At 41.4% G+C, this 24682-nt stretch overlaps 1 protein-coding gene across 1 annotated transcript in view; it reads right to left on the bottom strand.

The window, feature by feature from the left end:
• Positions 1-432: 432 nt before the first annotated feature.
• The window catches only part of CMSS1 (cms1 ribosomal small subunit homolog), a gene marked incomplete at its 5' end in the record, with an annotated part of 117145 nt that continues 92895 nt past the window's right edge, over positions 433-24682 (bottom strand). The window contains 7 exons of the mRNA XM_082247966.1: positions 433-626; positions 2093-2181; positions 8404-8491; positions 13045-13105; positions 14322-14424; positions 14517-14576; positions 23502-23631. Coding sequence (XP_082104092.1) covers positions 543-626; positions 2093-2181; positions 8404-8491; positions 13045-13105; positions 14322-14424; positions 14517-14576; positions 23502-23631 — 615 coding nt within the window. The 3' untranslated portion in view covers positions 433-542. The remainder of the gene's footprint in view (positions 627-2092; positions 2182-8403; positions 8492-13044; positions 13106-14321; positions 14425-14516; positions 14577-23501; positions 23632-24682) is intronic.

Below are 24682 nucleotides of genomic sequence, written 5' to 3' on the forward strand. Positions count from 1 at the left end.
ATGGCTATGGCATTACCCAACCCACCTCCCGATATAAGACTATCATAGTTCTACCTTCTTAGTCACCTCTCCACCCCCCTGCTCTGACTGAAAAATAAAGTAGCAGGACACACTGATGAGGTCAACCCTCTACTCCTGCCTTCTGTAAGCTAGTTCAGTGTTAGGCTGATGAACGCTGTCCAAAGTTTTGGTTGGCTGAAAGTCATGCCCCTCCTTTTCCTAGTCTCAGTGCTGATGAACCCAGAAGGTCGATATCAATACAGATTTAGGTAAATATTCTACTTTCCTATAACATATATTTAGTGATGTTTAATGAATACATAACTGTATTAAATGGTGTTTTTATAATATATGATCTTAGCCCAGCTATATGTTTCACAGTAAATTTAGAAATCAACAAAATTACCACTTCAACATTAATTAAAAACATGCTTAAAATAGGACTGATTTATTAATACATCTTGGCACGTACATTTCACTGATATGTGCACAAATATTCACTCTAAAATAGATGTGCTATAAAAGAACATTCTTTGGGGGAGTTAGAACAATGCAATTTTCAAAGATCCCCCTTTGCAGGCAGCAATGACACCTGACTCCAGGAGTTCCACCATCTCCTTCTTCACCTGCAAAGAAAACAGATCCTATGTTACTGCTGTCCAAGTCTACAGAACATTTTAGATCAAACAGGCCGAATGTGGAGCTACCCACATTAACTCAGCTGTTGCTGTCACTCTATAGCAATGTTCACCAAACTGTGGCCCAGGGGCCAGATGCGGCCCTTTGCCTTCTTTTATCTGGCCCTTGGGTCACTATTTTCATCCACTGATACCAAAAATGGGACATAATTCCCCCTCACTGACACCAATGAAGGGGCATAATTCCTCCCAATGACAAAGACGATGGGGCACAATTCCTCCCACTGACACCAACAGTGGGGCCTAATGACAATAATGAAGGGGCACAATTCCTCCCAATGACACCAATGATGGGGCACAATTCCTCCCACTGACACCAACGACAGGGCACTATTTCTACCACTGATACCAAAGATGAGGCATTGTTTATTCGCACCGATGTCGGGGCCTTTTCTACTCCCAATGGCCACAGTCCAGTCCTCCTTGAAGTGGTTGTAAAGGCTGAATGTTTTTTACTTAAATGCATTCTATGCATTAAGGTAAAAAATCTTCAGTGTACAGCTCCCCCCTCAGCCCCTCCAATACTTACCCAAGCCTGATCTCGATCGAGCAATATGCACAAGACTCGAGATTCTCCCGGGTCTCTCCCTCCTAATTGGCTAAGATGCGATATGCAATGTCACTGTCAGTGAGGTGGTAGTGGGGCTGAGCCATGCTCGGTGTCTTTTGGGGGCACTTGGCAAGGGAGGGGCCCAGAGCACCGGCGGGGGACCCCAGAAGAGTCTGAAGGACAGTAAACTGGCCCTTTATTTACAAAGTTTGGAGGCCGCTGCTCTATAGTGATGGTTAGACAAAGAAAGCAATTTTTTTTTTTAACTTTCACCTTAACTGAAATAGTGGATACAGACACATTTTTCTACAACTATCCCAAAGTTCTGTTCTGGTGGTGTATGATTTAGTACCATTTAGGACCATTTTGAGGTGTAAATACGCTTTAATGAATTCTGGCCCATTGACAGAGCAAAACGTTGGCTTTTCGTGAGGCAGAAGAGAATATGCAAGTGGGAAATACTTGTGGAATCAAGAAGAAATGTGAGTTTGTTTCAGGTGATACACTGAAACAGCAAAATACATGGTAGTGGGGACCAAAATGACCAAAATGACCATCAACACTGTATGTCGGGTCTTTTATTGCTGACCATAAATATGCATGGCCAAATCTGAAAAAATATTTGCCGCCTAATGGGTTGAACATGTGTATACCACTGTGCCAGTGCTTCCATGATCAAAGCACAAACACAAGAAAAGCCATAAGTATATGGTTCCTGGCGTATACCGCTTTTTCCTATTACACTACTAATGAATCCTCAGACAAAAAATAAGTAACTATGCTAACCTTGCAAATGGCACAAAAATATAGTTAAGCAAATAAAGTATATAAAATGTATCTGTACCTCGGGAATATCCACCATCCTCCGCAGCTTCTGGTCCCTCCAGTTCCAATCTAACACAATATATTTCAGAGACTGCAAACTAAGACCCTCTATGAACAGAGACAGAGTGTTAATATGCATATAATAATTGCACAGCTCCCTAAAGGAGAAGTGCACATATTCTTAAGTACACCACCCTACCCCAACCTTACAGGTATACTCAACATGTAATGAAACCCATTCATTTTTTTTTTTCCAGTCTAAGAACGTTTTTAGCCTCATGCACACAGAACATTTACATTTTTCTCTGAATGTCTTTTACTTCTGGCAGGAAAAAGCAGCTTAAAAATGTGCCTAGTGCCTTGTATTGCACAAACGTTTAGGTGCATCCAGCATTTGAGCGTTTATGGATTCCACTGGCCAGAATAATTATTTGAATGCTCAAGCACTAATGCATCTCTTATTTAGATGCATTTCTGCCCAAAAGCTCCTCTCCTGAACGAGCTGGTGTTTTTTTTTTTTTTTTTTTAACCTGTAAATGCTTCTCTTCTAACATACCTGTAAACACCTTTGCGTGCATGGATGCCATAGGCTAACATAGAGGCGCTTTTACAGGCTGAAAAAACCTTCAAACACCTGTAAAAGAGGTATTTTTAAGCCCTGTATGCATGAGGCCTTAGCAAGTACAGAATGTTCCTATTGATCTTGCCAGAAATCTACAATAGGACAGGAAGTGTGTTATTCGTATGAACAACAGGTAGGAAAAATGAAAAAGAAACCAAATCCGGGCACGCATCCAAACTGATAAGCGCAATATATTATTACTATTTTTTTTTTAACACCACCCCATGGCTGCACAATGTTTAGATTCTGTCAGGAAAATCTTCTTTGTGATTGCCACAATTGTGCAGCCAATCTTCACTGACTTCTATGGGACCATCTACCAAATGTCTCCTGAAAGACTCCATAGAAGTCTATACTGATCAACTGCACAGGTGTGGCCAGCGCAAAGCAGATTTTAGAGGCAGGATGTACACATTGTGGTGGGTCATGGGATGAGGGTAAGCATGCATATAGGCAGGAAGGGGTGTGGTACTTAGAACGCAAAAAGATCAGTGTACTTTAAAAGTGCATACATGAATGAAAGCAAAACAAGATTATTATGATCATACACGGTTTGGAGACTATTTTGTGGTATGATATACAGTTACTTTGCCAACCAATTAAATTTAAAAGTTCAGCACTTTAGTGTAGTTGGGCTACAGCAAAATCAAGAACAGGCATTGACAGGAAGACGGTCATACTGTGCTAAGATTGCAGATATGTAATATTTATATATACTATAAATATATATATATATATATATATATATATATATATATATATATATATATATGTTGGGGGTTTGTTTCCTCTTTCTCCCCCTTTTTTTTCTGTTATAGTTCTGGTTTTGTAAACTTGGCATTACATTGTACAAACAATACCTTCTTGTATTGTACACAATATATATTTTCAACAAAATATGTTTGGAAGAATAAAAATAATACAGAGATGTAAAGGGGGAAAAGCTGGATTTTTGACTTAACGTAAAATCCTTTTCTCTGTAGTTTTATGTCATGCTGGAATACGATTCCACAAACCATTTTCAATGCCCTGGTAGAGGGAAGGAGATTCTCACCGACGATTTGATGGTACATGGCCCCGTCCATCGTCCTTTTGATGCGGTGAAGTTGTCCTGTCCCCTTAGCAGGAAAACACCCCAAAAGCATAATGTTTCCACCTCCTTGTTTGACAGTGGAGACGGTGTTCTTTGGGTCATAGGCAGCATTGCTTCTCCTCCAAACACGGCGAGTTGAGTTGATGCCAAAAAGCTTGATTTTGGTCTCATCTGCCAACAACACTTTCACCCAGTTCTTCTCTGAATCATTTAGATGTTTATTAGCAAACTTCAGACTGGCCTGTATATGTGCTTTCTTGAGCAGGGGTCCTTGCGGGCACTGCAGGATTTCAGTCCTTCACGGCGTAGTGTGTTACCAATTGTTTTGTGAACGCCTTGTATAAAAGTACGAATCAAGGCATTCGAAGCCAAAGGTCATTGGAAAAACACAGCCAAAGCCGACACTTGGCCTTTGATAGTGCCCAAAGCCAACCGCTGTTCGACTCCTTTTTGAAGAAAGTTCAAAATCCTAGCCACTGAAAGAAAAAGACGAGGATGCACCTTTAGCGATTCGCACCATGAGATGTACGATTTCCACGTACGATGATAGATCTTCCTAGCAATAGACTTGCTGGCCTTCAAGAGTGTCGGAATCACCGAGTCAGAAAGACCTCTATCCTTCAACACCTGGCTTTCAACAGCCAAGCCATTAAAGCCAGCGACTGTAAAGCAGGATGGAAGATCGGCTCTTGAGACAGCAGGGAGCATCGGCGACCAACCTTACCAGATCTGCATACTAAGACCAGCGAGGCCAGTCTGGGGCCACCAGAATAACCGGAATCCCTTCCACCTCTATTCTGTGTAGAAGTGGCGGCAGGAGTTTCAGCGGAGGGAACGCATAGATCACTCAATATTGACTCCAAGGAGCCGCCAGTGCGTCTGAGGGTCGGCCAGAGGATCTCACGACCTGGCTACAAACCTCTGAACCATCTTTTTGAGTCGAAAAGCTAACAGGTCAATATCGGGAGTCCCTCACCGGACACACAGGAGGTGAAACACCTTTGTGTTGTGACTCAACCGAATCATAGTGTCCAAAGATTGTGGATCTTTGTTCCATTTGAAAATAATCTTCCTTTGTAAGAGTCTCATGTGGAACTTGGCAACAGAACCGCCTCGAAGGTTGACACCATCAGACCCAAGGCCTGCATGCAAGTCCGCAGAGAAGACAGTTAGCTGGATAACAGCAGACAAATCGCCCCCTGCAACTTTTGCAGTTTGTCTGGGGGAAGAAAAACCCTCGCAGAAGCGAGTCCCGAGTCAGGCCCAGATAATCCAGTTTTAAGGATGGTACCAGGGCAGATGTTTTGAAATTAATGTTCCAACCAACCTCTTGCAGAGTCCGTACAGTGATTGTCAAGTCCCCCAACAGAGCTGAATGTGAGTCTGCTTTTAAGAGGAGATCGATCAGGTACCTCAGTACCGTAATCCCCCGTTGTTGCAGTAATGCCAATACCGGAGCTAACACTTTGGTGAAGACCCTGGGGGCACAGGCGAGACCAAAGGGTAATGCCACAAACTGATACTGCTCCTCTCCTACAGCGAAGCGAAGAAAACAATGGTGCCAGCATAAATAGGGATGTGTAGATAAGCATCCTTGATATCTACGGAGGCAAAAAAGTCTCCTTGGTGTAGAGACGCCACTACCGTGCGAATGGACTCCATTCGAAACTTCTATACCCGCATAAAGCGGTTCAGAGCCTTGAGGTCCCGGATTGAACGTACTTTGCCTTCTTTCCTGGGCACAGTGAACAGTTTTGAATATAACCCCTGAAAGCGTTCCCGAAAAGGAACTGGCACAATCATCCTTTGCGACAGCAGATCTTATACCGCCTATTGTAGATCCCTTAACTGGTCTGGAGATCGGCGTAGACTGGACGGGAAGAACCTGTCTGACGGTCGAGACCGGAATTCAATCTTGTAACCCAATCGGATAAGTTAGTGGACCCATTGGTCCTGAACCAAGGAAGTCCATGGTTCCGGAAAGAAGCAAGGGCGTCCCTTCATGCAGATGGGGATTTGTCTGCAGGTCTGGATTGGCCTGTTCTTGGTTTACCTGACCATGTCTTCTTGGAGTCTCCAGAAGACCTAAATGGCTTAGATCCTTTCTCCTGCGTGCTAGAGGCACGAAAGGACCACCTGTGGGCTGTGAAATAAGGCCCCCATCTATTACGCAGTGACTTGCCCTTGGCGGGTTGGGGAAGAAGCATACTCTTCCCGCCTGTGAGCCCTTTGATTAACTCATCCAATGAGGAACCAAACAAACGGTCTCCCGAAAAGGGGAGGTCTGATAACGCCTTTTTTGAAGCCTGATCTGCAGACCAGCTTTTTAGCCACACCATGCGTCTAATAGATACCCCAACCGCGGACACTCTGGCTACCAGGGGGGCTGCATCTAGTGACGCATCACATATAAATAATAGGGCTTGAACCATTTGGTCTGTTAGCTCCGTCAGACCCAGAGAGAGATGTTCCGTTTCCAAGTCACTTTTTAGTAACTTTGCCCATTCCGTTATGGTCTGGGAGACCAAAGTGATCACGAAGATCGGTTGAAGTATTGAGCCCGCTATCATGTGTAAGTGGCGGGACAAAGACTCAATCCGTCTATCCACAGGGTCTGTAAATACTGGGGACTCTTCGACCGGGACCACAGTAGATTTTTTCAGTTTGGAAACCGGATGGTCCACCTTCGGTGGTACGGTCCATCTTGTGGACACCGCATCTGTGAAGGGGTAGCGCCTTTTAAAATGCTTTGGCACCCCTAACATCTGTTTGATGCACCCCCACTGTTCGTTGACAATTTTGCATGTGCCAGAAGACACCTGCGTCTCTGATGCTGCAGAATCGTCCGCCATTTTTAAAGTTTCCTGCACTGACACTATAAGTGCCTCCACCAGCTCGCTTTCCCGTGCACTGCAGATGGGGATATATCGTCCTTGCCATCCAAGTGCGATGACGCAGATCCCTCAGGGTGACATGAGTCCGCAGTGGCCATCTACCTCAGAATCTGAGGATACAGGGGAGGCAGGGGAGGGCATAGGGTGCTTTTTACTAGTGGTATTTTTGATAAACACATCCACTTTTGACACCAGGTTTTCCAAAACTGTCGTTCAAGCAGACAGGGGTTGCGACCCGGAGGGCTCCGCAACCGCAAGGAGGGGGTCAGTAGGTGAAACTTGTTCCTGGGACTCCATTATGAACCCTGGAATAACGCAGTGTCACTTTAGGAAACTGCAAAAAAACGGACCGCACCGCTGCACCATCAGTACAACAAGTCCCAGCCACTAGCACTGCAGATAGCATGGTGAGTGAGGAAGACCTACAGGGACCCCAATAGACATACCACCAATCGATATAGAGGAGGACAGGATCGTTCTGCTATGGTGAAAAAACGATCTTTACAGGAAAAGAAAATACCTGGGTCATCACTAGAATAAAGGGCTAGCTGCTCCCTGCTGTCCAGCAATCATAGACTCCAAGAAAATGACCGCCCAATGGCCGGTAAACCACAAAAACATGGCCGCCCAATGCATTTCAATGGGGAAAAACGTATAATGAGGCAGGAAGGTTATACAGAAAAATGGCAGCCCCCATGGATCCTAAGGGATCCAAAAGATAAGTGGCACTGGGGTAATCCCCGGGGGACTGTCATGGCGAGGCCTAGCGCTGGGCTATAATCTATGCATGCTCGCTTGCCGGGCTTGGAGACCTTAAGGAGACCTTAAGGGTCTAGGATATCCAGTCCGAAACCCAGGCCGGCTGTTGATTGCAGTTCTCTCAGGAACTTAACTAGCTAAAAAAATTTAATTTTTAACAAAGGTTCCCTTTGAAGATAAAAGAACAAGCTAAGACTGAAGTCCCAGCCGGGAACTGGGTCCTACTCCTAAACTAGGCCGAAACAAACTGAAGGCTATAGCAGAGTGTGGGTGTATGCCTGCAGGGACTGCCCCATAGGCGTGGTAATGTTTTTTTCCTGTCTAATGTCCTACTCCTATAGGGGGCAGCATTACCCAATGGTCAAGAAGAATATGGAGCTGCATCTGTTATGAACGATAGAGAAAAATTAATTTACTTTTCATGTAAACCGCCACATCATCTTCATATTTTCCCCTGGAATCACATGTATTGTATTTGTATAAAGCATATCTCCCTGCTCTGTACTGGTATGGTCAGCAGCCATAGGGCACTCAAGCTATTCTGTAATATGACAACTGTTCCATCCTAACTTCCCCTCACCCTCCAGAGGTTAGATGCCCACCCATAACCCAAACATATATGTGTTATGATTATGACACAGAATTGAAATGCATAAGCATGGAAGCATAAGTGTCAGTTTTATTCTGGATTGAATAAAGCATCTTCACGTTTCCTAAATGCAGGAGCCACTTTTATTGTTTATATTGAAGTCACGGCTGACACGGAGCACTTGCACAGCAGAGTATGGTTTATGGGTTTGAGCGGGGGGGGGGGGGGGGGGTTTATTAAGTCAGTTATGACTTAAAACATCATTATTTGGAAGTATTAAATATTGGCATGTTAAAACAATATTTCTGTAATCAGCACATGTATGGGTATCCAAGGACTAGAATTCGTTGATGACTTAAACAGGATTACCCACCTTGTTCTATGAGAGCTTTAATCCTTCCTGGTGTTCCTATTCCAAGATGAACAATGTTTTTCTCCAGCAGTTGCATCTGATCTTTAATCTGCAATAAGACAGAAGAAAACAGATAGTCGTTTAATAGATCTGTTAGAAGTTTATACAACAAGAACACAGAGTTCAAAGCAGCCGAAGCTACTGTGTGATCCATTCACAAAAACAGTCCTCCATGGGTGCACAAACATAGGAATCAGATATCAAAGTGTATTTTATAAGGTCTGCCTGTGTTGCACATCAGCAACAAATAAAATTCAAACAGCACTAAAACAGATTGTTACAACAAACAGAAAACGTAATTCTTGAGATAAAACTAGGATGGCCAGAGGGATAGGAAAGGGATCCTGCTATCATTAAACCTTTAGAATGCCCCCAATAGCATTTCATGGCCTTACCTTTTGTACATTTTGACAAAATGAAAGTTGGTCCTAAAGTCGTCACTTTACTACACTCTTTATACTCCACCCCTACCACATTCCGCTGAAGGGATATAAATCAGATGCCATTCACGTACACACAGTCCTTAGGCAGGGATGCCCTTATTAACTATTTTAGTTATCATAGCTACTGAGACTTTAGCTATAGCCATTTGTGCAAACCCGGATATACTTGGTATTGAAAGAAAATTTGCACCATAAGTGTGTTCTTTTTAGGAATTATTTATTCCTCATTGACACTTCCCCATACACCCCCATGCCCAACCTATTCAAACCCTTAAAAAGTTCAGTGACATAAAAACTTCAGGTCAACTCTGATAAATCATAAGAACCAGAATCTTTACTTGAAAACTTTAGGGTCCAATTCTCATTCTCTTGGCAACCTCATGCCCTGTTGTACCTGGGATTAAACTCACCTCAAATTTAGCTACACTTTATAAAACAAACTACAACACTTTCTTTACCAAATCGTTAGAAGCGATGGACATGTGGTAAACCCACTCCTTTCGTGGATGAGCAGAATGGTCTAGATTACGAAGACTTTATCACCTAAAGTTTTATATTACTTAGAACGCTACCCATAAGTACCGTATTCCAACCTCAGATTCCAATTGTTTTCAATCTAATATACTGAAATTCATTTGGAGCTCTAAGGGGTGTAGGTTCGTATATCAGACGTTCTGTGCTCCTAAAGTGTCAGGTGGTCAAACCTCAAAATTATCAGGCAGTACAATTAATCCAATGTTTACATATCTATGGGCTAGATTGGATAAACGGTGAGCCCAAGAGCTCATCCCATAGGCCTCTTTAGAACACTTCCTGCAAAATCAATTGCACTAAATTCCTCACACACTCCAAAGGCTCCATTATTTAACAACCCAGTGTTCCCATGGAGCTTGCAACCCCAATGATTTTCCAACAATTAAAAATGCCTCCCTCTGAAATTTTTCACTTATATCAAATTTTACATTTCCTGAACATTCTAAAAAAAAAAAGAAAAAAGGGAACAGAGGATATTACCACAGGAATTGTCTTTGAAAACAGTTTAATGGGGGAAACGGCACAGGTGGCATTTTCAGCATTACAGTGCATTCAGAAAGTATTCACAGTGTTTCACTTTTTCCACATTTTGTAATGTTACAGCCTTATTCCAAAATGGATTAGATTCATTATATTCCTCAAAATTCTACAAACAATACTCCATAATGACAACAAGAAAGAAGTTTGTTTGAAATCTTTTCAAAATTAATAAAAATAAAAAAAGCGCATGTACATAAGTATTCACAGCCTTCATCATGACAATCAAAATTGAGCTCAGGTGCATCCTGTTTCCACTGATCAGCCTTGAGCTGTTTCTACGACTTGATTGGAGTCCACCTGTGGTAAAGTGAGTTGATTAGACATGATTTGGAAAGGCACACAACTATCTATATGGGGTCCCACAGTTAATAGCACATGCCATAGCACAAACCAAGCCATGAAATCCAAGCAATTGTCTATAGACTTTAGAGACAGAATTGTATCAACGCACAGACCTGGAGAAGGGTACAGAAAAACATCTGCAGGATTGAAGGTCCCAATGAGCACAGTGGCTTCCATCATCAGTAAATGGAAGAAGTTTGGAACCACCAGGACTCTTCCTAGTGCGGGCCGCCTGGCCAAACTGAGGGATCGAGAGAGAGAGTGGCCTTAGTCAGGGAGGTGACCAGGAACCCGATAGTCACTCTGCCAGAGCTCCAGCATTTTTCTGCGGAGAGAGGAGAACCTTCCAGAAGATCAACCATCACTGCAGCACTCCACCAATCAGGCCTGTATGGTAGATTTGCCAGACAGAAGCCACTTCACAGTAAAAGGCACATAACCGTCCCCCTGGATTCTGCCAACAGGCACCTGAATCACTCTCACACCATGAGAAACAAAATTCTTCGGTTTGATGAAACAAAGCTTGAACTCTTTGGCCTGAATGACGAGCGTCATGTCTGGAAGAAACCAGGCACCGCTCATCACCTGGCCAATATCATCCCTACAGTGAAGCATGGTGGTAGCAGCATCATGCTGTGGGGATGTTTTTCAGCGGCAGGTACTGGAAGACTAGTAAGGATCAAGGAGAAGATGAATGCAGCAATGTACAGAGACATCCTTGATGAAAACCTGTTTCAGAGTGCTCTGGAACTCAGGCTGGGGTGAAGGTTGATCTTCCAACAGGATAACGGCCCTAAGCACACAGCCAAGATAACAAAGGAGTGGCTACGGGACAATTCTGTGAATGTCCTTGAGTGGCCAGCCAGAGCTCAGACTTGAACATCTCCGGAGAGATCTGAAAATGGCTGTGCATCAACGCTCCCTTATCTAACCTGATCGAGCTTGAGAGGTCCTGTAAAGAAGAATGGGAGAAACTGCCCAAAAATAGGTGTGCCAAGCTTGTAGCATCATATTCAAAAAGACTTGAGGCTGCAATTGGTGCCAAAGGTGCTTCAACAAAGTATTGAGCAAAGGCTGTGAATACATATGTACATGTGATTTTTTTTAAATTAAATTTGCAAAGAGTTCAAACAAACTTCTTACACGTTGTCATTATGGAGTATTGTTTGTAGAATTTTGAGGAAAATAATGAATTTAATTCAGAAAGCTGTAACATAACAAAGCTACATCATATACTGGCTTGCGTGACAGACTTTGAGATCTGCGAGGAAGACTGTAGCATATGAACTTCTAGAGTACTTACGTAAATACTTAATGTGACTCTCATAAAATGTAACTATAAGGTCCTCTCTCGCTGGTATCTGGTGCCCACCAGATTCACCAAAGTGTACCCCGATACTTCTCCCTTATATTTTTGAGAGTTTGGCCAGACAGGCATCATGCTCCACATCTGGTGGATCTGCCCCAAAATTTGACGTTTTTGGACAAGGACACATGCTCTAATGTATTCTGTCAGCCATGATAGATATCACTAAGAATACTTGCACGGCTCTCCTAAATGAACCAGTTGATGCCATTTCTGCCAGACACCTATCTTCTACATTTTTCTGGCTGCGAAAATATCAACCGTTAGGGCTTAAAACTCTTCTGTGGTCAATAACACTGCTGTGAAAGCCAAGGTTGCTCAGATCATGCCTAATGAGAAAACAGTAAGCATACTTCAGGACAGCCAGGTTTGAGAGGTTTTGAAATCCTCCTTGGATACATTAAATGCAGCCCCTACTTAAGCCCAATAATCAGGGATGGTTGGGGTGGATCTTTGGCCAGAATGCTTGTTCTCGCTCTGCACTACTATTAGTACTATTTAGTACTAGTACTATTTTACCATTTATCGCTTTGTCAATTTTGAAATTCATGTTCCCTACATTGCTCTACGCAAACTAAAAGTTTGCCATAGTTGACACATTGTCCCATTATCAACAGCTGATGGGTTCTGACCCAGTGAAATTGTCGTTGGCATGATGTGAGTTGTAGTTTGCTTATTTCTTTATTGGACTGCTCTATAGGTACTTTACGCTATTTAATGAGCCTTATATAATGATTTATCAACACATCTCTACAATCAGTATTCAAATTGTGCTTTTAATGCATATCTTGAGTAATGTACAGGAAAGACTGTGCAGGCTTCTGTCTGTATGATCCTTTATGGAAAATCAATAAAAATTATTGACAAACAAAAAGAAAGAATGAATCTGGTTGCTATTAGGCAGAGCTGACAATTGTTAGGAAAGCTACTTGGATAAATTAGGGCCCATATGTTTAATGCATATTGTACAATTGTACACAGTAAATTTCACAGCTTAGCTAATCTTTTCTACATAAACATTATGAATTAAAGAAATTCTGCAATCTTGCCAAACAAGTCTAAAACTGCAATCATGTATAGTTCTTATTCCTTATTAATATAATTCTTCACCTGTAATCTCTTCCATTAAAAAGGAGCATGTAAAGAAAGAAATTTATAACATTTTTTCTTGCAACCCAAGACTGAATTGCCTACTCCTATTTTTAAAATCTTTAGGCTTCTTTACTAAAATCTACCTTGGACCTAAAGTAACAGGCAGCAAGCTATGAGCCAAGCTAATAACTATATCTCCATGGAATTATTGTTATATAGGTAGCTATGTACACAGTTCTCTTACCACTCTTAACATGGACTAATTAAACTGAAGAATTGACATACCTTGATGTGTTTTGCAAATAGCTTCATTACTTTAGTGTCACCTTTGAAAGCATTTATTAATCTGTTGAGGTACAAACATTGAGATAAATATATGATTACCTAGTTACATGAATATAAAAAAGAAAGTTGGGCTATGGAGGAGGCTGATATGTATTATAAGACATTGGAACATATTATAAAGCAGTGGTTTTGCCTGTGGCTATACAACACATATATCCTTTAAAAAACATATACTTCTGCACATTAAAAAAAATAAATAAAAAAAGAGCAGGGGTCTCCAAATTTCTAAACAAAGGGCCAGTTTACTGTCCTTCAGATTTTAGTGGGGCTGGAATGTGGCCAGAGGAAGCAGATAATGCCTCAGACTTGGTGATCAATGGGAGTAGAAAGATTACAGAGCACACCTAGGGTTAGGAGGTGGAATAGTGCCCCATCATTGGTATTAGTGGCAGGAATAGTGTCCCTGTTGTTGGTGTCAGTGGCAGGAATAATACCCCATCATTCGTGTCAGTGGGAGAAATTGTACCCCATTGCTTGAGTCAGTGGAACAAATAATGCCCGATCCTTGGTGTCAGTGAGAGAATTATGCTTCATTGTTGGTGTCAGTGGGAGAATTAGTGCCCCATCTTTGGTTTTAGTGGGAGGAATTGTGCCCCATCAATGGTATCAGAGGAAGAATTTATGCCCTATCGTTGGTGTGTGGGAGGAATAATACCCCACTGTTGGTGTCAGAGGGAGGAATAGTGCCCCAAGGGCCAGAAAAACGCAAGCAAAGGGCCGCATCCAGCCCGCCGGCCACAGTTTGGAGACCCCTGCATTAGAGGAATTCTGTCAAAGGCTCTTCTTTCATTCCACATTCTTCTGAAAAGTTGCAAAAAACAACTTCATAGGACACAACAGGTTCCACACCACACTGAATTAAAGGCAAAATGTAGGTGTAGTGTATAAACACTACAATGTTCTGCAGAAAGTCATATGCAATCTCTTGTTATAAATGATCCCATCTGAAATTAAGTGAAACCATCTTGAGTTCTGTTTAACCATGGTGTCATTTACGGTAATATTTGTGAATGGGAAAAACAAATCTTTATATGGACATTGTATTTTAGGGCTAACATGCCTTTAAACAAGATAAGGCATCCGTTTTCCTTGTTCCTACAACTTTGTATAACACAGCTGAGCACATGCAACTTATTAATGTTGTGTGCCAGAAACTACAATATTAATTCCAATCGGACTTTATACAAAAACTTTGATCAAACAGATGACAGACTTACTTAATTAGTTCCAGGGTACGGTGAGCAGAGCTGCAAACCACCAAGATCAGAGCAGATTTTTTCTCTTTATGATTTTTCGATAGTTTGGACCACTTAGGGCACACTGGAATAAAGGTGATATCACACGTTGAACAATCAGCACATTAGAGAAAAATGTACAATTTAGACTTTGTTCCGGGTGTGTGGCATACTTACTTTCCTTTAAATATGAAGACAGGGTATGGCTGAGGTCATTTGCTTTCACAAATGAATTATCTAGAACAGAAATACAGATTTTTTAAAAAAAAGCTTTGCATTTTTATTCATTTTTAACTGTAAGCATTAGGAGTTCAAAACCTCTAATATAAATTGCTTTCTTCTTTAAATCTACAGCTCTTTTTGAAATAATTTTGCTATGTAAAGATTGTAGTTACATTTGAGATTGGAGACAGCATTTTTTTCTTACTACACATAAATTCTAAGCTTCCTGCCTAAATTGTCCACAGACTGTGTGAATATTGGCCAGTTACTGATGAACCTGCCAAATTTTGCTTCCTGGCTGGCCTTGTCGGCATCTTCCTGCCTGACATCTCTTAATGGAAAAAGCAAAGGAGCACGGCAAAAAAAAAAACTGGCTGAACAGAGGCTGCATCCAATCAAATGCAACCATTGTTCGGGTATTCTGACAGCCACCAGCACCAGCTGTGAGAATACAACCTGGCAACAAAGATGCAGCGCTCTAGGTAGCAATCCTACAATTACACCTTCCGGAAAAGGGTGCTGGCTCTGTATACATAGTCTGTGAAAGTAAGACGATTTGGATGGCAGCACTCCGAAGCCATCACCTTTATTGGAATAAAATACAGTCCATACAGCGAACAGAGGTACAGAAATCAGCTGTACCTGACCCGTGTTACACCGTCACTGGTGCTTAGTCATAGTTAAAAGGCTATGGCACAGGGGACTTTTCCATGTTGTTAGTGTGGATAGAGGAATCTGCAGGCTAAACAAACAAAATCTATCAGTGCATAACCAACCATAAGCTGGCCATTCACTAGCAGAATTTATTTGTAATCTTTGATTTTAAAAACGCTTGTTCCACTTTGGTGGGGTCAAATCGATGTTTGTTTTCGACCACAGTGAAGAGGAAATTCGAAGGAGCAGGATGGAAAATTTCGCTCAAATCAATTTCTAACAGTGAATGTGTTTTTTTTTTTTTTCCCCAGGAAATTCAATTCCTTCCAAAATCAAATGTTAAAAGCAAACACAATTTTGAAATACTTTGCATATATTCAAGTCATTGAATGTATTAGCCACTTAAGGACCAAGCCTATTTCTGACATATGTTGTTTACAAGTTAAAATCAGTATTTTTAGCTAGAAAATTACTTAGAACCTCCAAACATTATATATATATATATATATATTTTTTCTAGCAAAGACTCTTAAGAATACAATGGCAGTCGTTGCAAAATTTTTTGTCATCTGATCTGATCACTTTTATTGCTGTCACAAGGTATGTAAACATTCCTTGTGACAGTAATAGGCAGTGACAGGTACTCTTTATGGAGGGATCGGGGGTCTAAGACCACTTCACTGCACTTCAAAGTATTCAAAATGCCAAAATCTGCATTTTTAAATACTGACAGTTTTTTAAATTTGACGCCGTTAGGAGGCCGAGTAACCCGGAAGTGGTGTCAGGATGCCGCTTCAGGGTTAATACAAATCTGGCTTTGTTCGGGACTCCAACCAGTTGGCGGACATGCTGGCTGATTGCTCGGGTCTCCCGGTGGGACGGGAGACCCGGGCTGAACCACAGAAGGCGGCAGGAGGAGGGGACATTCCCTCCCCCTCACTGGGATACCGGCTGAGCAGCTCCTGAGCCGCACCAGCGGTTATCTTCTGAAAGCCGACAGCTGGCTCTAAGGAACAGTAGTGGGATGATGCCTGCCGGTACAACCACTTCTCTGAGCCGACGTACAGGTATGTCAATTTGCGGGAAGTGGTTAAAGTGTTACTAAACCCATAACAGTAAAATCAGTCTGTATATGCAGTAAAGCATGCTGGTTATACACTGTGGACCCTAAGGGGTTAATCCTCTTCATTGTGGAAAAAGGCTGTTTGATCCGGTCTCCTCTAATCCTCCCCTTCTTTTACTGTCCCCAATCCATCTGCTGATATTAGTGCCTTGTAGGCACTCTGCACATGCTCAGTTTGGTGTGTATGGCTAGAGAGTTTTTTTTTTTTTTTGGGAGAGTGCATGTGATCAGCACAGAGCCAATCAGCACTGTCCAGACAGAGAGTCAGGGGTCCTTCATAGGACAATCAGAGGAAAATAAAAACTCCTCCTACAAGCTTTAACCTTACACTGATAGGAGAAGACAAGCCTGCTATTTACTGCTGATGAGAAAAAGTGTTTAACAGTTTATAGTTACTAAAATAATTTCATTTCGGTGTTCTGTGGCAGATATAGTGTATGCAGGGTCCTGGGCTTAGTAACACGTTAAGGCTTTTTGCATGAATGTTTGTACAAATGTTTTTGTTTGAAAATCCACTAGTGTATAGCCAGCTTTATTAGCAATCCACAGTGATTGTGACAACACTGGCCCTTTCAGGATATTCGGTATAAAGTGCGAGCACTTAGAGATACTTGCACATACTTTACCTGCAGCAGCCTGCAGGTTCTTGATGCAATGCCCGTATCAAGGGCCTTTCTGAAGGAGAAATCTTTGTATCAAAGCTTGTCCGCTTTCTGATCAGGTGGACTATCATATACGATGTTAACAGCTAAAAGGCCCATGTTGATGGCTTTTGATTGCATCAGAATGGTTTCCCTCCCCATACAAGTCAGGTCAAATTAAAGTTAAAATAATCTCAAATGCATGCCAAGCTGGGTTTACCAATCCACAAGCCTTTACACTGCTGATAGAGATTACCATTCAAATCCACAAAATGTGTATTTCAATTACAACAATAAGGAAATAGAAAGCTTGGTTAGTGGGAAAAATTCCTGCAAAAATTACATTCAACTTTAAAATAACAAATTATATTCACTGAAAATACAGTGCAGTTTCTTTTAAACAATCCCCATACTTCATCTCAACACACACCACTGGAGTTTATATGTCAGGAAAGCCAGGATACCTGTAGGGGCGTCCAGCCACATCCTGGCATGTTCTGATGCACACGCCATACTCCGCAGGTAACACAAGCCCATAGCAATAACTAGTAACTATAGAAGAAAGCAGTATTGTCTTCAGGCCTGTTACCCTTCCAATAGCATGACACTGCCAACAAATGTAGGTCACCGTTAGGCCAAACAAACTCCATTGTGAATAAATCAAATATTCCCTAAAAAGCGTGGCTAAAAATAAACACGAACAGGATCATTAACCTTTTATTTTGTTTAGAGGAGAAGACAGATTCTGACTGTACTCATAAATATCATATAACACAAAGAGATTGTTTTACTGGAAGTAACCTACATCACATATAACAAAATTGAGAAGGAATTCATGTTTCTTGAATTTCGTTTGCCGGTTCAACTACAGTGCAAGCAAACATGAGACCCTATAGTTATATGTCCTAACCGCACACTGAAATCCATGCGGCTTTCTACATAAGATTTTTTTGGAGTAATTTTTCTGTGGTTATGGAAGTGGAGAATGAAATTCAGGAACATGCAAATGTGAAAAGAAAAGATTACATCTTAAAGAGACACCATCACCAGACTATTTATTTCAGAAAGTATATTCCCATTTTAGAGATTTTTTTTTACCTTTAAAAGCCTCCTTTAGGTAGACATCCAAAAGCCAAGAGACTGCTGCTGGGCACCGCCATCTTGGATGTGATATTAGCAGCCCCAGCAGACTCTATTATATTACACTATAGTATTATATTATTACTAAATTATAGTATTACTATAATACTATAGTATTATACTATTACCCTTTTGTTATTTCCTTTCCCCAGCTGCTACATAAAATGTTAAAGCAGGGAGTGCTCAGTGCTAGGTCGCTGACATTTTCTGGAGCGTCAATTCCCTGGCAAGTTCAGAGGTACATTGCAAGTCAATAAAAGACCGTTTATGGGGGGGGGGGGGGGGATAAAAAAATTTAAATACACGATTTTCCCATGCAAGTTAGTGAAAAGGTCTCTTTAAAGGAAAAAAAATGTGTTTTCAGTATACACATTTTTTTGTAGAGTTTACCTAAAGCAGAACTCCATCTTTAAAAATAAATTAGACCTTGCTGCTGGTTCTCTTCCAGGTTAAATGACACTTCCTATGAGCCCAGGCTGTTACCAGTGAGCAGTGCTGACGTTATAACATCAGCTCTGCTATCTTCAGTAGTGTTGAGCGAACACGGACTGTATTGTTGGGGTCCGTACCGGATAATTGGATTTTTGTTACCCAGACACGGACCCGAAAACTTTACTGTATGTTCTGGTTTTTCGGTAATTTTATTTCCTGTATGTAATGGCGCTGTTTTAATGGCGGGCTTTCAACAGCCAATCAACAAGCGTTTAACTGGTATGCCTTAAAGAGGAAGTAAACCCTCCTCAGGAAGTTGTACCTATAGGTAAGCCTATGATAAGGCTTACCTATAGGTACTGTAAATATCTCCTAAACATGTACGGTTTAGGAGATATTTACCTTTAATGCAGCCAGTGACGTCACTGGCGCATGCGCTCTGAAGGAACGGCTGATCGTGCCGTTCCTTCAGAGCCCCGTGCCGTGACCGTCGGCTCCCGCGCGCGTGCGCGGGAGTGACGTCACCGCGGCTCCGGCCAATCAGATGGCCGGATGCCGCGATCCCGGAAGACGGGCGACTGAACATGTCGCTCGTCATACAGGTAAGAGAGCGGCACGGCGGGGGCTCGTTCTAAGGTAAGTATTTCATAATGAGCTAGTATGCGATGCATACTAGCTCATTATGTCTTTCTCTTACAGGTTGTAAGAAAAAAAAAAATTTTTTGAACGAGTGTACAACCTCTTTAAGCCATCCCAGCCATGCCTACTAATGTATTAGTAGCTGTGATTGGCCAGCTGTAGCATGTGACTCAGGTCTTTATAAGCTCGAGAGACACAGAGCGGTGCGTCAGTCTGCTGTAGTGTAGGGAGAGAGCACACATCATAACGGTGCTGGCTGCTGCTGATTAGGGACAGACAGGGAAAAACAACATTGTGCCCGAAAAGAATGCAGGGACAGGTCGGAGAGTAGGCAGGGAAAGATATTTGAGCATTTTAGGGACAGGCTAGAGAGATTAGGCAGGGAGAGATTAGAAAACACAGGACAGAACAATCGTCCGTTAGCGATCTACATCGATTTTGCTGTGTGGGGGGTGATGCAGTGAACGATCTTTTTGCCCTCACTTGAGACCACTGAGGAGGAGGAGGAGGGAGAAAAAATATATATTTTTATCAGTCTGTTGTGTGCAGCGTTCAGCTATATTTTACTACAGAGTGCAGTTCTAATCTGCTATTTAAAAATTACAAATTTAAAGGGGAATTTTTTTTAAGAGCACTTGCCATGCTCTTAACTACATTTTGCTGGCATTTGCAGCACTCTAGCCCTTTCCATTGGTTTTTTAGAGCCATTTTAGTGCCTAAAAGTTCGGGTCCCCATTGACTTCAATGGGGTTCGGTGTCCGGGTAAAGTTCGGAAAAAGTCCGGGTCACGGACCCGGACTTTTTTTTTCAAGTTCGGCCGAACCCGCCGAACACGGACATCCAGGTGTCCGCTCAACTCTAATCTTCAGTAATCCTCTGAATCACAAAATGTAGGACACCAGTACATCAAATGACCAGACCGAAGACTGGTGTAAGGTATAATAAAAGGGAACGTGTAAAAAATAGATGAGGGTGGAGGGTGTGGAAGGTTGGAAGACTAAGTAGAACTATAGACAAAACTTTTTTTTCTCATTTTGGATAGCATAAGGGAGGGTTGTAACCCCTGTAAGGTTCATTTTTGCCACCTTTGTCCTACTTCCCTTCGCTTCCTGTCCCATAGCCAAACAGGAAGTGAAATTAAATCCCTGCAAATTAAGGGAATCTCTTGGGGACCCCCAGGTCCCCAGAATGAGTGTCCCCATTGGAAGATTTCCCTTCTATTACTTTTCTGGGGACAACCCAAAATTTGGGATTCTCTTTTACTTTCACTTTCAATGATAAAGGTAAACAGGACAAACAGAGGTGAATTTCCCTGTCAGGGACACAGACAGCAATAAAAACTGACAGATGTTCTAATTCATCTTCCCTCTATCCAAAACGAAAAAAAAAAAAGTTTTGCCTTTAGTTATACTTTAAGCTCTGTACACACGGGCCAAATGTCAGGAGACATCAGGCGGGTTAAAAAAAAAAAAAAACCCAGCCGACATTAAGCCCCGTGTGCATGCCAGCTGGTCCGACAGAAGCCGGCTTCGGTCAGACATGCATGCTGGAAAACCAGCAGCTGACCAGCTCCTGTACAGCAGCTCCTAACGGAGCTGACCGTTGAACTAAAAAAAACTCATAGTGTGTACTAGGCTTTACTGTGGAGATGTGCTTGAAATCAATTATATGATTTGCATGTTAACCACCTGAGGGGTCTCTCAGTGGCTCAGTGCAATTACTCTGTCACTCGTGACAACTGATTCCAGAACTTTTCTTTGATGTACATCTATAGACGGCTGTGCTGGCACCCTTGAAGCACTCTCGCAAGGTGTTTCTTTTAAACTCACCTGGAGCGCCTATTTTGAACTTTGTTTGCAATCCTATTGTTTGTGTTTTCACTATGGATCCCATCATGAACATGTGTGAGGAAATGCTCCTGATATTGCTGAGGCTCCAAACAAGTAGAGAATTGCAAGAGGACCCGAGTTCCTTGCTGCTGGACCCATCCATTGATTCAGGCAACAGCATGTAGTGAAATTTGTGTTTTTTCAACATTTTTATATGTTAAAAAATTATCAGAAAGATTTCCTCTTTAAAAACGCTTCTAAACGCAAACGCCCATAAACGCAATTTACCGCTGTTACAAGCATTTGGCATTTGCAGTCCTGAACGTGATTTTTCTACTTTCAAAAAAAATTCCTGTAACCTCATCCGCCTCTAAACTACTATAAACGACTGAGTGTACATGGACACAAAAGATAACAGAGGAGAGTACAGGGACTGCTGAAAAAAACGCCCAACTGCTCCTAAACTTCAGTTTAACTTCTGTAATGTACATGAGATGAGGCCTTAGGCCCCTTTTACACATGTGGAATGTTTTTCTGTTGTTTATGCATTTCTATGGAAAAACTCATGTAAATGAATGATCATTTATATACATCTGTTTACATCCACTTTTGTCAACATCTGTTTTTTTGGAAAAGATCAAAGCCCTATTTTTCTTCTAATAAAAAAATCAGGTTGGACGAAAAATGGATGTAAACGGACAAACGGTCCATTTTGTCATGAAAAAATAGCTCCAGCACTCAAGTGGTTGAGAACTGTAGCTGGAGTATGTAAAAAACTGATGTAAGAACTGATGCAAAATGGGAGAAAAACTAATAACAAACTGATGTAAACTTAATCCATTTGTTCTTTGAAAAAAACATGACTGAACTGATGAAACGAACGGTCCACATGTGTGAAAGGGGACTTAAACCTTCAGGCTTTACAACCACTTTAAGAGCAAACTGTTAGGCCCCTTTCACAAGGGCTTTCCGATCCGATCCGCCTGTCAGTTTTTCAGGTGGACCGGATCGGATGCTCCATGCAGCCCTATGGAGCGGCGGATGGAAACCCCAATTTCCATCTGTCTGGAGGATCGGATAGGATTGGATGAGAACAGACAAGCGGTCCGTTCTCATCTGATCTCCCATAGAGGAGAGCGGGGATCTGACAGCTCCATCTCTGCACACAGAGCGGAGCATCTATCCGCTTGCTCAGCGGGTATTGGCGGATCGATCCTCCGCTGAGCAGAACGGACTCTGTCGGGCGCACTGCCCGTGTGAAAGGAGCCTTACACTATATACATAGTTTTTACTATTTAAAGTATAAAAAGGCAAAACTTCTTTTGTGTTTTGTTTGTTAGATTTGGATAGAATCACTTCCTGTTGAGTCTACAAAATAGGAAGTGTGGAGAAGTTGCCTTAAAGAGACAGAAATAGTGGTTTTAACCCCCCCCCCCAACATTATCCAAAATCTAAAAAAAAAAAAAAAAGTTTTGGCTTTAAATATACTTTAACTTAATTTGCCATTTTCAAATAAATAATGACGTTTGAAGCTATGTATAGTTTTTACTACTATTTTACTATTTGAAGCTACACATCGTTTTTACTATTTAAAGTATAAAAAGGCAAAACTTCTTTTGATTTTTGTTTGTTAGATTTGGATAGAACCCCTCAGATTTTATTGCTATCTCCCCATTGGAAAGTCATAATCACTTCCTATTGAGTCTAAAAAATAGGAAGTGAGGAGAAGTTGCCCTAAAGAGACAGAAATGGAAAAAAAATAAGTGGTTTTAACCTCCCCAACATTATCCAAAAAAAATAAAAAGGTTTGGCTTTAGATATACTTTAACTTAATTTGCCATTTTCAAATAAATAATAAAGTTTGAAGCTATGTGCTTGGGTAGTATATTGTATTAAGCGACGCCTAACTGAAACTAGCATGGCAAAACCTTACCTAAAGCTGTGCCACATTGCAACCTGCAGATCAAAGCTACTGTGTTACCATTAGGCCGTCCATCAAATCATACCAAATGAGGTAATAGTATGATAACACATTCATTTTACTGGAACATAGTTGCATCACTTAATTAGACAGAGAACGTTCAGAATGATTCCTCACTTATAGGAACCATTCTGTTTTATAACTAACCAGCTACAAGAAACAAGAATTAGTGGAATGAACATCTGCAGAACAAGCTGGACACACAGCCTAATGTGGAAGCAAGGGCTGTGTTTATAGAGTAAATGACCAAAAAATCCTACCTGCGTGTTAGTATAGGTAAAAATAAAGTGTTTCTGGGAAATTTAGTTCTTACTGATGAAAAGTGTTAGTAAGTAATATTTCACATATAGCATCCCAGTGACAGGAGGGTATGAATGGAAATGAGGCTGGCCAGATAATATTCTGGGATTTAGAGGGCATGAAACGCATGCTGGGAATCAACTCAAGGCAAATGAACTCTAAAATTATAAAATCTAACGCAAAGTTGTAGACTGGGCTTACCTGGCAATTTTAGTTCTTCCAGTTCTATAACTGACCGTGTCTTGCTATAATGTTGCTGCAACAGATTTTGTAGGTCTTCCGGGGTTCCAGGTTTCGGGACAGATGTGGCTAGAACATCGGTAATGGTCTTCTGCATGCAAGTACATCAGTGGTTAAATGTTAAAACCCTTATTAAACATCACATGTTCTGTATATATACAAAGATGTTTAGCATACAAGTTTTAGTTAAAGAATACAAAGCAACATATTTAGGCTGGGTTCACACTGGGGCGACTTCAGCGTGGCTTGCAAACGACTTCTCTAATAGAAGTCAATGCTATTCCGTCTCTCACTGTTGAAATAAACCTACTGTTAAAACTATAGACTGATCATTTTTTTGTCAGTGGGCAAATGTACAAAATCAGCAGGGAATCAAATACTTTTTTCCCTAACTGTATATATTGATGTTTCACGTACTATTTGGTAGCGCCTCAATACAAAGTCATGGAATTATCTTTAACAACACGAGACATTATCTTGGATGTTGTTATGTATCTATTTCCAGTAACTATATCTTTGATATCCTCGTTCCTATCTTCATATCAAATTTCCGTATTGGACTGAGATAACTTGAAAATACGTAAGAATGTTATATTTATGTTTACTCTACGTAATACCGTTATTTGTCTTCTTAATGTGCCAACTCTCTTTGTACCGCCATTTTCTGTTTCCTTCCAATAAAAGTTTGTATACAAAAAAGAAAAGCCTAGCGCGCTATGGTTCATGAAGTCACGAAGAGTTGAACACGATTAAACAACAACAATACTATAGTATATTGATTGTCCAATCCACCCAAAAATTTTCAGTTTTGGGTGGATTGGAATTACTCTTTATTTATGTTTATATGTGTACACTCTGCGCAGATTGATGTTTACTTTTGGTTTTTAATCTTAGATCAACTTCAGTTAGGCTGGAATGACTATGCAAGATCGAAATTTGGCCGGTCCCTGCTGAACTAGATTCATCTATGGCCAGCTTTATCTGTTGTAAGAGATGGATGGAGTCTGGAAACCTGCAACAATCAGGATGAGGATTACTTTTTTTTTTTTTTAACTCCATCTTACCAGTAAAGGAAAAACAGAGACCCTGACAGGTGGGCTAATTTTCCTCTACACAGTTCAGTGTTAAATTAAGTAATTTAA

The sequence above is a fragment of the Pelophylax lessonae genome, assembly GCF_965119305.1.
Source record: "Pelophylax lessonae genome assembly, chromosome: 2".
Taxonomy (NCBI): Eukaryota; Metazoa; Chordata; class Amphibia; order Anura; family Ranidae; genus Pelophylax; species Pelophylax lessonae.